Consider the following 13267-nt stretch of genomic DNA (forward strand, 5'->3'; position numbering starts at 1 on the left):
TTTCCCTTCACACATGTATTCCCAATACCTGAAATACTTTCCTCCCTACTCTGCCTGACTAAAACCTATTGATCCAAGCCAGGTGGTGTGGTGGCTAAAGTACTGGACTCCTACACAGCCAATCAAGGTCCTGGTGCCTTGAGAATCACACTGGGCACATGTGCATGCATGCCCAAAATACCAGGAGGAAAAGGGACTGTCCTGTGGCCATCCTCCCAGAAGGGTGATTTCTTTTTTTTTTTCTTTTAAAATTTTTTTTTTGAGAGATTTTTGCTATAGGGCACGTGCGCTCGCCAGACAGACAGAGACAGAGAGACAGAAAGCGAGAAATCACCCCCCAAGGGGGATGACAAAGCAGCAATCCCTTCTACGTTCTCCTCTTGGGATCTTGGACACGCACGCACATGCGCCTGGCGTGAATTTAAGCCACTGGGTCCAGGACATGAACCGTGGTCGACCACATGGGAGTCCAGCGACATAGCCATTACGCTAATTGCTGGTCCCCCAGAAGGGTGATTTCTCATTCTCTGTCTTTCTCCAGCAAGCACAGGTGCCCTATAACAAAAGCCTAAATGAAAGGGATGTGTGCAGGGAGGATCAGCAAGTGATGTGAGAGTTGAGGTGCTAGACTCCCACATGGCTGACCATGGTTTGTGTCCTGGACCTGGCAACTTGAAGATCACACTGGGTATGTGTGCATGCCTGCTCAAAATTCCAGGGGGAGAGAGGAGGAGAAGGGATTGGAATGTGGCCATTCCCCCTGGGGGCTGATTTTTCACCTTCCCTTTCTGTCTCTTGAGTAAGCACATGTGCCCTATGGCAAAAACTTGAAAAAACAGCAAACCAACCAAAAAACCTACTAATCAATCCTATGGTTGCAACATAAATCTCTTTTTTTTTTTTTTAAGAATTATTTTATTTTAACTTCATTTATTTATTTATTTACTTACTTACTTATTTGGCTGGAGAGGGACAGAGTGAGATAGAGCAAGGGAAAGTGAGAAACAAACCACCAGGTCCAGGACTTGAACCATGGTTGGCCATGTGGGAATTGAATGCCCTTAAGCACCACACCACTTGCCAGCCCCCCCCTTTTTTTTTAAGAAGTTTTAAAAATTATTTATTTAGGGCTTGGCAGGTGGTGTGGTGGTTAAGGCACTGGACTCCCTCATGGCCAACGATGGTTTGAGTCCTGGACCTGGAGACTTGCTCTCCTACTTTCCCTTTCTCTGGTCAAATTAAACAAGAATTATAATAAATGAAAGAAAATAATTCTTAAAAGATTATTTAATTAATTCTTAATTAAATAATTCTTCAAATTATTTAATAATTCTTAACAAATTATCTAATTATTTATAAGGTACTAGACTCCTCCATGGAGTCTAGTACCTTAGCCACCACATCACCTGTTGACTCCTTAGGTTGTCACTTAAATTTCAGTTCACCATAGAAGCCCTTATTTAACCTCCTTACCTGATCTAAGTAAAACCCTCCAGTATAGTACCCTAATAGCACCTATCAAAATTTATAAATACATATTTATTTTTACATTATTTATTACACATCTGCCCATTATATTGTAACTTTGTGGAGGTAATTCTGCTTTTCTAATATTCCCTCTACATAAAACAGTACCATATAGGGCCAGCAGGTGGCATGAGGTTAAGCGCTGGATTCCCACTAGATTCCCACATGGTCAACTGTGGTTTGAATCCCAAACCTGACAGCTTGTTTTCTCATTTTACCTCTCTTTCTCTCTCTCTCTCTCTGATGACCACATGTGCTCTATAGCAGATTAAAATATAATAATGGGGCCAGCAGATGGTTTGGTGGTCAGGGCACTGGACTCCCACATGGTTGACTATGGTTTGAGTCCTAGACCTGGTGACTTAAAACTGACACTGGGCATATGTATGTGTGTTTGCCCAAAATCCCAAGAGTAGAAGGGATTGCAACATGGCCATGTTCCCAGAAGAGAGAGGAAAGGGTTGTTTTATAACAGAAGAATAGATAAAATATAAGAATAATAAAGTTAATAAATAATTCTTTCTTTTTAAAGTACCATATAGGAAATGCTCAGTATTTGTTAACTGAATGAATAAATGAATGAACAAATCACAGATAGGAAGGCTATTTAGACATATCAATATACAACTTCATGCTAATAAATTCAAAACAGAAGATTTTGCCAACAAGTATAAATTATTAAAGTGGATTCAAGAGATGACAAATCCACATAAACAATAACTATGAAGTCACTGAAAAAGTTATCAGAGGTATTTGTTAAAGTAAAGACAAATTGTTTGCAGATAGCATGATTATCCCACCATTCTCTTTCATGTGTGAGAGAGAGAAGGAAAGGGACAGTGTTTCTCCAATGTCTTGCCAGAATTGTAATCCTCCTGCCCGAACCTCCTAATTAACTAGGATTATATTAACTAGGATTATAAGTGCATACAACCACACTTGCCATGTTCAGGTTGGCCCGGAAATTGGCATAGTTCGTAGCATACTTGTGTTGGACTGTAGTGCTGGAAGCCATGGAGCCAACCAAAGGTTTGGATACTTGGGTCAGCCTGAAAATACCCTGGATGTATATACACACTTACCCAAGATCCTAAGGCACCAAAAGGCAGAGGAAAGGGGATCACAGCATGCTGGACCTCCTCAAGGGTTCTCCTCTTTCTCTGTATCTGTGCATAAGCTCTGTCAAAAAAACAAGGATGGAATGGGTAGAATCAATTATAAAATCATTAGATCTAACAAGATAATCTAGGAAAGTATCCTATTACATGATAAATACACAAAAATTACTAAATGTTATACATTTCATTAGTAAGTAATTTAAAAATCTGATGGGACCAGCAGGTGGCATGGAGGTTAAGGCACTAGATCCCACATTACCATTGAACTATACAGTTCTAGTTTCTGTCCTGGCAACTTGAATATCACATCAGGGCCAGCAGATGGCAAGGGGTTAAGGTGATGGATTCTGACATGGCCAACTGCTGTTCAAGTCCTAGACCTGGCAACTTGAAAAATCACACCAGACAGGGACCAGCAGTTAGCATAATGGCTATGTCGCTGAACTCCCATTTAGCCAACCCTAGTGATTCAAGTCCAGGACCGGGTGGCTTAAACTCACGCCAGGCGCATGTGCGTGCATGTCCAAGATCCCAAGAGGAGAATGGAGAAGGGATTGTGGCATGGCCATCCCCCTGGGAGGGTGATTTCTCACTTTCTATCTCTCTGTCTCTGTCTCTTTCTGGCTAGCGCACGGGCCCTATAGCAAAAACCCCTCCAAAAAAAATGTTTGCATGGTCAAAATCCTAAGAAGAGAATAGAGGTGAAGAGATTACAATGCGGCCCATCCCTTCTTGGGGTTGGGGGGGACGGTGATTTCTCACTTTGTTTCTCCCTCATTCTCTTTTTCTCCCCAGCAAGTATACACATCCTATAGAAGAAAAAAAGATGTTACCATTGGTCCATTTCCCCTGGGGAAGTGCTTTCTCACCCTCTCTGTCTCTCTCTGGATAGCTTAAATGCCGTATTATAAACAAACAAAAAAATTGTCTGCAAATATCTATGAGCCTAGAAAGATACAGCACCAGAGGTTACATAATAATTATCTTTGGGTAGGAAGGTTGGTAATTATTTTGGGGTTCTTTTTGCATTTCTGTGTTTTCAGTTTAAATTGTTTTACTATTAAAGATGAATAGCTTTTGTAAGGAGGAAAAGTTAACACTCCATATTCAAGTGCTGTAATAAAACCAGTAGGAGGCCAGCTTATAGCCTAGGGGTTTTAGGATCCAGATCTTACATGGCCAACTGCAGTTCAAATTCCAGCTCCACTGGCTATAAAAACATGCTGAGTATATGTGCATGCATGCCCAAATGGAGAAATGGAGATTGCAACATGACTGCATCCCTTTGAAGGGTGCTTTCTTCCTTTCTTCCTTTTTCTTTATGACAAGCACATACACCCTCTTGCGATTTTTTTTTTCTTTTTTTAAAAAGGAAATAATAGTTATCAAAAAGTGTAATCATGGGGCCGGCAAGTGGCGTGATGGTTAAGGGCACTTGACTCCCACATAGCCAACTGCAGTTGGAGTCCCAGACCTGGCAGTTTACCTTCTCACTCTCCCTCTCTCTCTCTCACTGTCCTCTCTGATCAAATTAAAATAAATAAAGTTAAATAAAAATTATTTTAAAAAAAAGATTATAGTCATAAAAACCTTAAACTGAGGCAAATGGAGTAGGAGTAAAAGTATTTGCTTTAATCTTTTAAAGTTTGTTATAGGCCCCATCTGCTTGCCAGAGAAACAAAGAGAATGAACCCCTGGTATGTGTGTGGGGGGGAACAGGGGGCATAATGCAATCCCCCGTCTTCCATTCCCCTTTTGGGATTTTGGGCACATATGCACAAGTGCCTAGCATGTTTTCCGAAGCCACCAGGTCTGAAATTCAACCATGCAGCTGACCAATGTGGTATCCAGTCACCTTAACCACCACACCACTGGCTGACCCTGCTGTGATTTTTAACTGTCATATATGTATCAAAAACACAGATGGAAATAGAAAATTAACAAGATTTTTTTTAATTTGCCAGAGGCGTGTGTTGGTTTTTTTGTTTGTTTTAATTTGCCAGAGGGCATGTCCATTCACAAAAGAGGAACAGTGATAAAGAGGGAAAGTGAGAAAGCATCCCCCATGGGGAATGGCCCTACTGTGGTACCTTCTCTCCCTTCTTTCAGTATTTTGGGCATGCTCACATGCCCAGCATAAACACACCAGAGAGAGAGGAAGAGAAAGCACCCTCCAGTGGGGCTTGGTCATGCCACAATACTTTTTCTTCCATTTCTCTGTCCTGTCGGGATCTTTGGCACAGATGTGCATGTGTGCACATGCATGCTCTTTCCAAGCCACTGGGGCCAGGATTCAAATCTTAGCTATGTGAGATCTGGCTCCTTATGCAGAGCACTTAACCATTGTGCTAAGTGTCAGCCCTGTACATCTTTATTTTAATTTAATCTTTCATGAGAGAGAATTGGTGGGCGGACACCCTTGACAAGGTCTTGGCACCTTCCCTCAGCCCTCCAGCTACTTAGGATCTTTGGCACGTGCATTCATGCCCTGTGCATTTTAGGGATCCAGACCAGCAATTGGTCATGTGGCTTCTAGCACTGTAGGTCACTATGCCACCAAAGCTGGACTCACAGTTAATTTATTAAAATGTTAGTGATTAGGGCGTTGGGCTCCAATATAGTTGACTATGGTTCAAGTCCCAGACCTGACAGCTTACTTTCTTACTTTTTCTCTCTCTGGTGAGTACACATGCCCTACAGCAAATTTTAAAATAATAATAAATTTAGGGGGACGAGCAGTTAGTGTAATGGCTATGTTGCTGGACTCTCATGTAGTCGACCGCGGTTTGCGTCCCAGACCTGGTGGCTTAAAAAACTCACACCGGGCGCATGTGCATGCAAGCCCAAGATCCCGAGAGGAGAACGGATTGTGGTGTGGCCATCCCCCTGGGGGGTGATTTCTCGCTTTTTGTGTCTGTCTCTGGCGAGCGCACGCGCCCTATAGCAAAAACCTCTTGAAAATAATAATAATAATAAATTTAATTAAATAAATATTTTTAAAAAAATAAAATGGGGGCTGGTAGGTGGTATGGTGGTTGAGGTGCTGGACTCCCACATGGCTGACTATGGTTTGAGTCCTGGACCTGGTGGCTTGCCTTCTCACATCTCCTCTCTCTCTCTCGGTGTGTCTCTGATCAAATTTAAAATAAATAAGAGACCAGCAGATGGTGTACTGGCTACATCGCTGGACTCCCACGTAGACGACCACGGTTCAAGTCCGGGACCCGGTGGTGAAGGGACTGTGGAGTAGCCATCCCCCCTGGGGAGTGATTTCTTGCTTTCTATCTCTTTCTGGTGAGTGCACATGCCCTATAGCAAAAACCTCTCCAAAAAATAATTAATTAATTAATTTAATTAAATAATAAAATAAAATAATTCTTGGGGCCAGCAGGTGGCATGGTGGCTAAGGGCACTCGATTCCCACATGTCTGACCATGGTTTAAGTTTCAGACCTGGCAGCTTGCTTTCTCACTTTCTCTCTCTCACTCTGTCTCTTCTCTCTAGTCAAATGAAAATAAATAAATAAATTTAATTGAATAAATATTTTTGAAAATAATAATAATTCTGGGGCCAGCAGGTGGTGTGGTGGTTAAGGGCACTGGACTCTCACATGGCCAACCACAGTTGAACTCCTGGACCTGGCAGCTTGCTTTCACTTTCTCTCTTTCACCCTCTGGTTAAATTAAGTAAATGAATAGAGTTAAGTAAAATATATATTTTTTAATGATAATGATTCTTTAAAATAAAATACAATAAAATGTTAGTATTATAGGCAGTTTTTAAAAACTTTTTTGCCGGGGCCAACAGGTGATGTTGTGGTTAAGGGCACTGGACTCCCATATGGCTGACCTCTCTCTCTCTCTCTCTCTTTGGTCCAATTAAAATAAATAAAGTTAAATAAAATAATTTTTTTAGAATTAATTTTATTTATTCACTCATTTATTCTCATTTGACCAGAGAGAGAGAGAACATGAGAAAGTAAACCACCATGTCTGGAACTCGAACAGTGGTCAGCCATGTGGGAGCATCCAGCCCATTAACCACCATGCCACCTGCTGGTCCCCTAAAATAATTCTTTAAAAATAAAAATAAATACATTTTTTTGGGACCAGCAGTTAGCATAATGGCTATGTCGCTGGACTCCTACGTAGTCGACCGTGGTTCAAGTCCCAGACCTGATGGCTTGAACTCATGCCGGGCGCATGTGCATGCGTGACCAAGATCCTGAGAGGAGAATGGAGGAGAAGGATTGCGGCGTGGCCATCCCCCCTGGGGGGTGATTTCTCGCTTCCTGTCTCTGTCTGTCTGTCTCTGCCTGACGAGTACACGTACCCTACAGCAAAAACCTCTCCAAAAAAAATTTTTAAAAATAAATAAATAAATACTTTTTTTTGCTGCAGGACCAGCAGATGGCATAGTAGTTAGGGCGCTGGACTCCCACATAGCTGACCACAGTCTGAGTCCCAGACCCAGTGGCTTGAAACTAACACCAGGTGCATGTGCATGCATATTCAAAATCCTGAGAAAATGGAAGAGAAGGGATTGTGGTGTGGTCATTCCCTCTAGGGGAAGAATTCTCACTTTTTTACTCTCTGTCCCTGCAGCAAGCACACATGCCCTGTACCAAAAATCTTTTTTTAAAAGCCCTTTGTTCAAATAAAATGCTTTTTATTAAGAATTGTTTTATTTAACTTTATTTATTTATTATTTTTATTTGACCAGAGAGGGACAGAGTGCATGTGCATGCACATGTGTGTGTGTGTGTGTATGTGTGTGTGTGTGAGAGAGAAAGAGAGACAGACAGACAGACAGAAAGCAAGCCACCAGGTCTGGTACTCAAACTGTATTTGGACATGTGGGAGTCCAGCGCTCTCAACCACTATGCCACCTGCCAGTCCCCCCCCAAAATTTTATTTTTCAAATGTTAAGAGTTCATTTAAACACAGGGGTGCCAGCAGGTGGCGTGGTGGTTAAGGGCGCTGGACTCCCACATGGCCGACTACGGTAGGAGGCCCAGACAAGGCGACCTTGGTTCTTACAGACCTGGTGGCTTGCTTTCTCACTTTCCCTTTCTCTCTCACTTTGTCCCTCTCTGGTCAAATTAAAATAAATGAATAAAAAATAAAAAGCTTTTTTGCCAGAGGGCACATATGCTCACCAGAGAAAGACAGAGAGAAGGAGAATGAGAAAGCATCCTCACAATGGAGAATGGTCATGTTGCAATCCCTTTTCCTCTGTTTCTTTCTCCTTTTGGAATTTTGGGCATGCACAGCGTATTTATCCAGCTGCTGAGTCTGGGACTCAACCTGTGCAGTCAGCTCTGTGGGATCCAGCCACCACACCATGGGCTAGTCTGACATTTTTTTAAGTAATTTTTAAATATAAATAGCTGATTTTGAACCTAATTCATTCAAGTAGCATGACAATGATGAGCAGCAAAGTCAAACCTAGTGGCAGTGCCTAAAGATGGATGGTGTGGGCAAAGAGTGAGTATTAAGCCTTCCATAATCACCATCAGTTACTTCTACAAAGCTTCCCCAGAAAACCTTCATTCAGCTTCAGAAGTCCCCTTCTCTGTAGGAATTCTGACACTCAGCACTCAGTAATGGAGACAGTTCCAACATAACTCCACAGACCCCAGGTCTATTTTCCTGTGTTGACTGTTTTCAAGATTTTTTTTTTTTTTTGAGAGGTTTTTGCTATAGGGCACGTGCCCTTGCCAGAAAGACAGAGACACAGAAAGCAAGAAATCACACCCCAGGGGGATGGCCACACTGCAATCCCTTCTTCTCCATTCTCCTCTCAGGACCTTGGGCATGCACGCACATGGACCCGGCGTGAGTTTAAGCCACCGGGTCCAGGACTCAAACCACGGTTGACTACGTGGGAGTCCAGCGACATAGCCATTATGGTAACTGCTGGTCCCAGTTTTCAAGATCTTTAAAACATATTGCCTCAAACTTTGCTTTGACCCCTTTCTTATTTCTGGGTTTCAGAACCATGTGTGCTGAGTACTGCATCTCCTTTGCTGATGTTGAAAAAGCTCATGTCAACATTCGAGATTTTATCCACCTCACACCAGTGCTGACAAGCTCCATTCTCAATCAAGTAACAGGGCGTAATCTTTTCTTCAAATGTGAACTCTTCCAGAAAACTGGATCTTTTAAGGTAACAATCTCTTTGTCATTTATGTGTTGAAACCCTTTTCAAATATAAATTGATTTGATTCTCCTGACCACCTGGTGGCAATTAGAAATAAACTAATACCTTTTTACAGTGGACAAAGGATGCAGAAATTCACCTTTCAACTCCCAGTTATGTAGCATTATGGTGTTGATAAGCCACATTTTTTTCATTTGTTTGCTTTAATAATTATTTAATTTTATTTATTCATTATATTAATTTTGACTACACACACACACACAGGAAAAGTGAGAAAGCAAGCCACCAGGTCCGGGACTCAAACCCTGGTTGGCCATGTGGGAGTGTCCAACACCTTAACGCATGCCACCTGCTATCCGTATAAACCACTTTTTCTTTTTTTTGCTATGGTGCATAGACTAGTCAGAGACAGGAAAAGTGAGAAAACACCCACAAGGAGAATGGCCATTCCACAGTCTCTTTTCCTCCATTCACCTCTCAGGATTTGAAGTATGCACACACACACATGCCTGTTGTATATGATTTTTTTTTTTCTGATAAAGAATTATTTTAGGGACCAGCAGTTAGCGTAATGGCTATGTCACTGAACTCCCATGTAGTCAACCGCGGTTTGCGTCCTGGCCCCGGTCACTTAAACTCTCATCGGGCATGTGTGTGTGCGTGCCCAAGATCACGAGAGAATAAAGGAGAAGGGATTGCAGTGTGGCCTTCCCCCCTGGGGGGTGGTTTCTCACATTGTCTGTCTCTGTCCTTCTGGTGAGTGCACGCACCCTGTAGCAAAAACCTCTCCAAAAAAAAGAATTATTTAACTTTCTTTCTTCCTTCCTTCCTTCCTTCCTTCAATTTGACCAGAGAGGGACAAAGTGAGAGAGAGAGAGAGAGAGAGGAAGAAAGCCACCAGCTCCAGGACTCAAACTGCAGTCGGCCATGTGGGAGTCCAATGCCCCTAACCACCATGCCACCTGCCAGCCCCTCTGGTGTGTTTTTCTTTCTTTTTTTTTTTTTTTGGAAGGTTTTTTTTTAGGGGAAATGCAATCGCCACAAAGCAAACGAGGCGCCCGGCATGAGTTTTAAGCCACCGGGTCCGGGATGCGAACCGTGGTCGACTACGTGGGAGTCCAGCGACATAGCCATTACGCTAACTGCTGGTTCCCTCTGGTGTGTTTTTCAAGCTGCCATGTTCAGAACTCAAATGAGCAGTTGGCAATGTGGGATCCAGCTGTCTTAACCACCACAGTGCCAGCTGTCCTGATACACCACTTTTGTTTATTGGTGTTTTTTTTTTTTTTTTTTTTATGGAGAGGTTTTTACTATAGAGCGCGTGAGCTCCCCGGAAAGACAGAGAGACAGAAAGCGAGAAATCACCCCCTGGAGGGGATGGCCACGCCACAATCCCTTCTCCAAATCTTCCTGTTGGGATTCTTGGACACGCACACACATGCGCCCACTGTGAATTTAAGCCACCAGTTCTGGGACTTGAACCGCAGTCAACTGCATGGGAGTCCAGTGACATAGCCATTACGCCAACTGCTGGTCCCACAATAAGCTACTTTTACAATCTAAAAATTCCTTATAGGGGCTGACAGGTGGCATGTTGGTTAAAGTGCTGGAGTCCCACATGGCTGACCACCGTTTGAGTCCCAGACCTGGCAGCTTGCTCTCTCATTTTCTTTCTTTCTTTTGGTCTCTTTCTGGTCAAATTAAAAAATAATAATAATATTCTTAAATTTTATTTATCATTGTTATTATTCTTTTCCAGTTTGTTCAGAGAGAGACAAAGAAAGAGAGAAGGAAAGTGAAAAAGCAAGCTGCCAGATCCAGGACACGAACCATGGTCGGACACGTGGGAGTCCAGCGTCTTTAGCTACCATACTATCTGCCAGCCCCAATAATAATAAAATTTTAAAAATAAATAAACCTTTGAAAATTCTTTATAATTAGGGGTCATATAAATAAATATATAGGGGTGGCCAGAAGATGGCATGGCGGTTAAAGATGCTGGACTCCCACATGACTGACCACAGTTCAAGTCCCAGGCCTGGTGGCTTGCTTTCTCACTTTGTCTCTCTCTCTCTCTTGCATGCTTGCGCTCTTGCTCTCTCTCTGTCTTGCTATGGTCAAATTAAAAATAATGATAAATAAAATTAAAAAAAAAATAGGGTCCAACAGGTGGCATAGTGAATAAAGCACTGGGCTACCATATGGCTTACCGCAGTTCAAGTCCTAGACCTGCCAGCTTGCTTTTTCATTTTCCTCCTCTTCCTCTCTCTGGTAAGCACATGAGCCTTATAGCAAATTTTAAAAATACAATAATAGAGGGACTACCAGATAACAATATTTGCATCACTGGACTCCCACTTAGCCGACTATGGTTTGAATCCTGGAACCAGCAGTTTAAAAACTCACACCAGGCATATGTCTATGCATGCCCAAGATCCTGAGAGGAGAATGGAGGAGAAGGAATTGTGGTGTGGCCATCCCCCCTGAGTAGTAATTTCTCACTTTCTCTCTGTGTGTCTCTGGCAAGTGTACATGTCCTATAGCAAAAATCTCTCTAAAAAATAATAGGCTAGGACCAGCAGTTAGCGTTAAGGGCTATGTCACTGGAGTCGACTGTGGTTTGAGTCCTGGACCCAGCATCTTAAACTCACGCCGGGTGCGTGTGTTTACGTGCCCAAGATCCTGAGAGGAGAATGGAGAAGGGATTGTGGTGTGGCCATCCCCCCCGGGGGGTGATTTCTTGTTTTCTATCTCTTTGTCTGTCTCTGTCTTTCTGGCAAGCACATGTGCCCTATAGCAAAAACCTCTCAAAAATAAAAATTGAATATATAAATAAACAAAATAAAATAAAAAACAGTAATAGGGGCCAGCAGGTGGTGTGGTGGTTAAGGATGCTGGACTCCCACATGGCAGACCACGTTTTGAGTCATAGACCTTGCAGCTTGCTTTCTCTCTCTCTCTCTCTCTCTCTCTCTCTCTCTCTGGCCAAATTTAAATAAATAAATAAATAAAATAATTTTATTTAAAATAATAATAACAAATAAATTTAAATAAATAATTATTTTAAAAATTTTTTAAATATATAATATAATCTCCAAATTTGAAATGACTTCAAAAGTTCATGGAAAAGTGGAATTAAAGTTCAAAAGAATTTTGACTCACACAGGGCACATGTGAGTGTGTGTCCAAGATCCCAAGAGAAGAATAGAGGAAAAGAGAGTGCCATGTGGTCGTCCCCACTGGGGGTGATTTCTCACTTTCTGTTTCTCTGTCTCTTTGTGAGCACATGCACTCTTATAGCAAAAAACTTTTTTAAAAAGTACAAAAGAAATTTGAGGGGACCAGCAAGTGGCGTGGTGATTAAGGCGCTGGACACTCCCACATGGCGAACCACAGTTCAAGTCCTCAACCTGATGGCTTGCTTTCTCATTTTTCCTCTCTCTCTGTGTGTCTCTCTCTGGTCAAATTAAAAAATAAATTAATGAAGGCCAGTGGGTGGCATGGTGGCTAAGGTGCTGGAATTCCCATTTGGCTGACCCTGGTTTGAGTCCCATACCCAGTGGCTTTCTTTCTTTCTTTCTCTTTCTCTGGCAAAACTCTGGTAATTAATAAATAAAAATAATTATTTAAGAAATGAATGAATAGGGACCAGCAGGTGGCGTGGTGGTTAAGGCACTGGACATTTTCTTATGGCCAGCCAGGGTTTGAGTCCTGAATCTGGTGGTTTGCTTTCTCACTTCCTCTCTCTCTCTCTCTCACCCTCTCTCTCTGGTCAAATTAAAAAATGAATGAATAAATAAAAAATAAAATAAGTAATTATTTTTAAAAAAAACAAATGAATGGAACTAGCAGTTAGCATAATGGCTATGTCGCTGGACTCCCACATAGTCGACTGCAGTTCGCATCCCGAACCTGGTGGCTTAAACTCACGCCGGGCACATGTGCGTGCGTGCCTAAGATCCCGAGAGGAGAATGGAGGAGAAGGGATTGCAGCGTGGCCATCCTCCTTGGGGGGTGACTTCTCGCTTTCTATTTCTCTGTCTCTCTCTCTCTCTCTGGCGAACGCACACGCCCTACAGCAAAAACCTCTTAAAAAAAATGAATAAATAAAATTAAAACAAATGATTCTTTAAAAAAAGAATTTTGAAATCCATGCAGGTTATTAATTTTTTTAAAATTTGCTATAGGGTTCATGTGACCATCTGAGAGAGACAGAGAATGAGAGAGAGGGAAAGTGAGAAAGCATGTCCTTCCCAGAAGAGATGATCACACTGTAGTCAATTCTTCTCTACTTTCCTTGGGACTTGGGACACACATGCACATGCCCTTGGTCTGTTTTTCTTTTTTTTTTTTTTTTTTTTTTTTTTTTTTTTAGTTTTTTGCTGCGGGGGAGCGCGGGCGTCCCAAGAGACAGACAGAAAGCCAGAAGTCATCCCCCAGGGGGATGGCCATGCTGCAAT

At 42.2% G+C, this 13267-nt stretch overlaps 1 protein-coding gene across 5 annotated transcripts in view; it reads left to right on the forward strand.

The window, feature by feature from the left end:
- The window catches only part of SRR (serine racemase), a 29968-nt gene that overhangs the window by 9513 nt on the left and 7188 nt on the right, over positions 1-13267 (forward strand). For all 5 annotated transcript variants that reach the window (XM_006167563.3, XM_006167559.3, XM_006167561.3 and 2 more), the window contains one exon: positions 8642-8813. In XM_006167563.3, the coding sequence (XP_006167625.1) occupies positions 8646-8813 (168 nt within the window). In that variant the 5' untranslated portion in view covers positions 8642-8645. The remainder of the gene's footprint in view (positions 1-8641; positions 8814-13267) is intronic.

This window comes from Tupaia chinensis, unplaced genomic scaffold, assembly GCF_000334495.1.
Source record: "Tupaia chinensis unplaced genomic scaffold, TupChi_1.0 Scaffold144899_1, whole genome shotgun sequence".
NCBI lineage: Eukaryota > Metazoa > Chordata > Mammalia > Scandentia > Tupaiidae > Tupaia > Tupaia belangeri.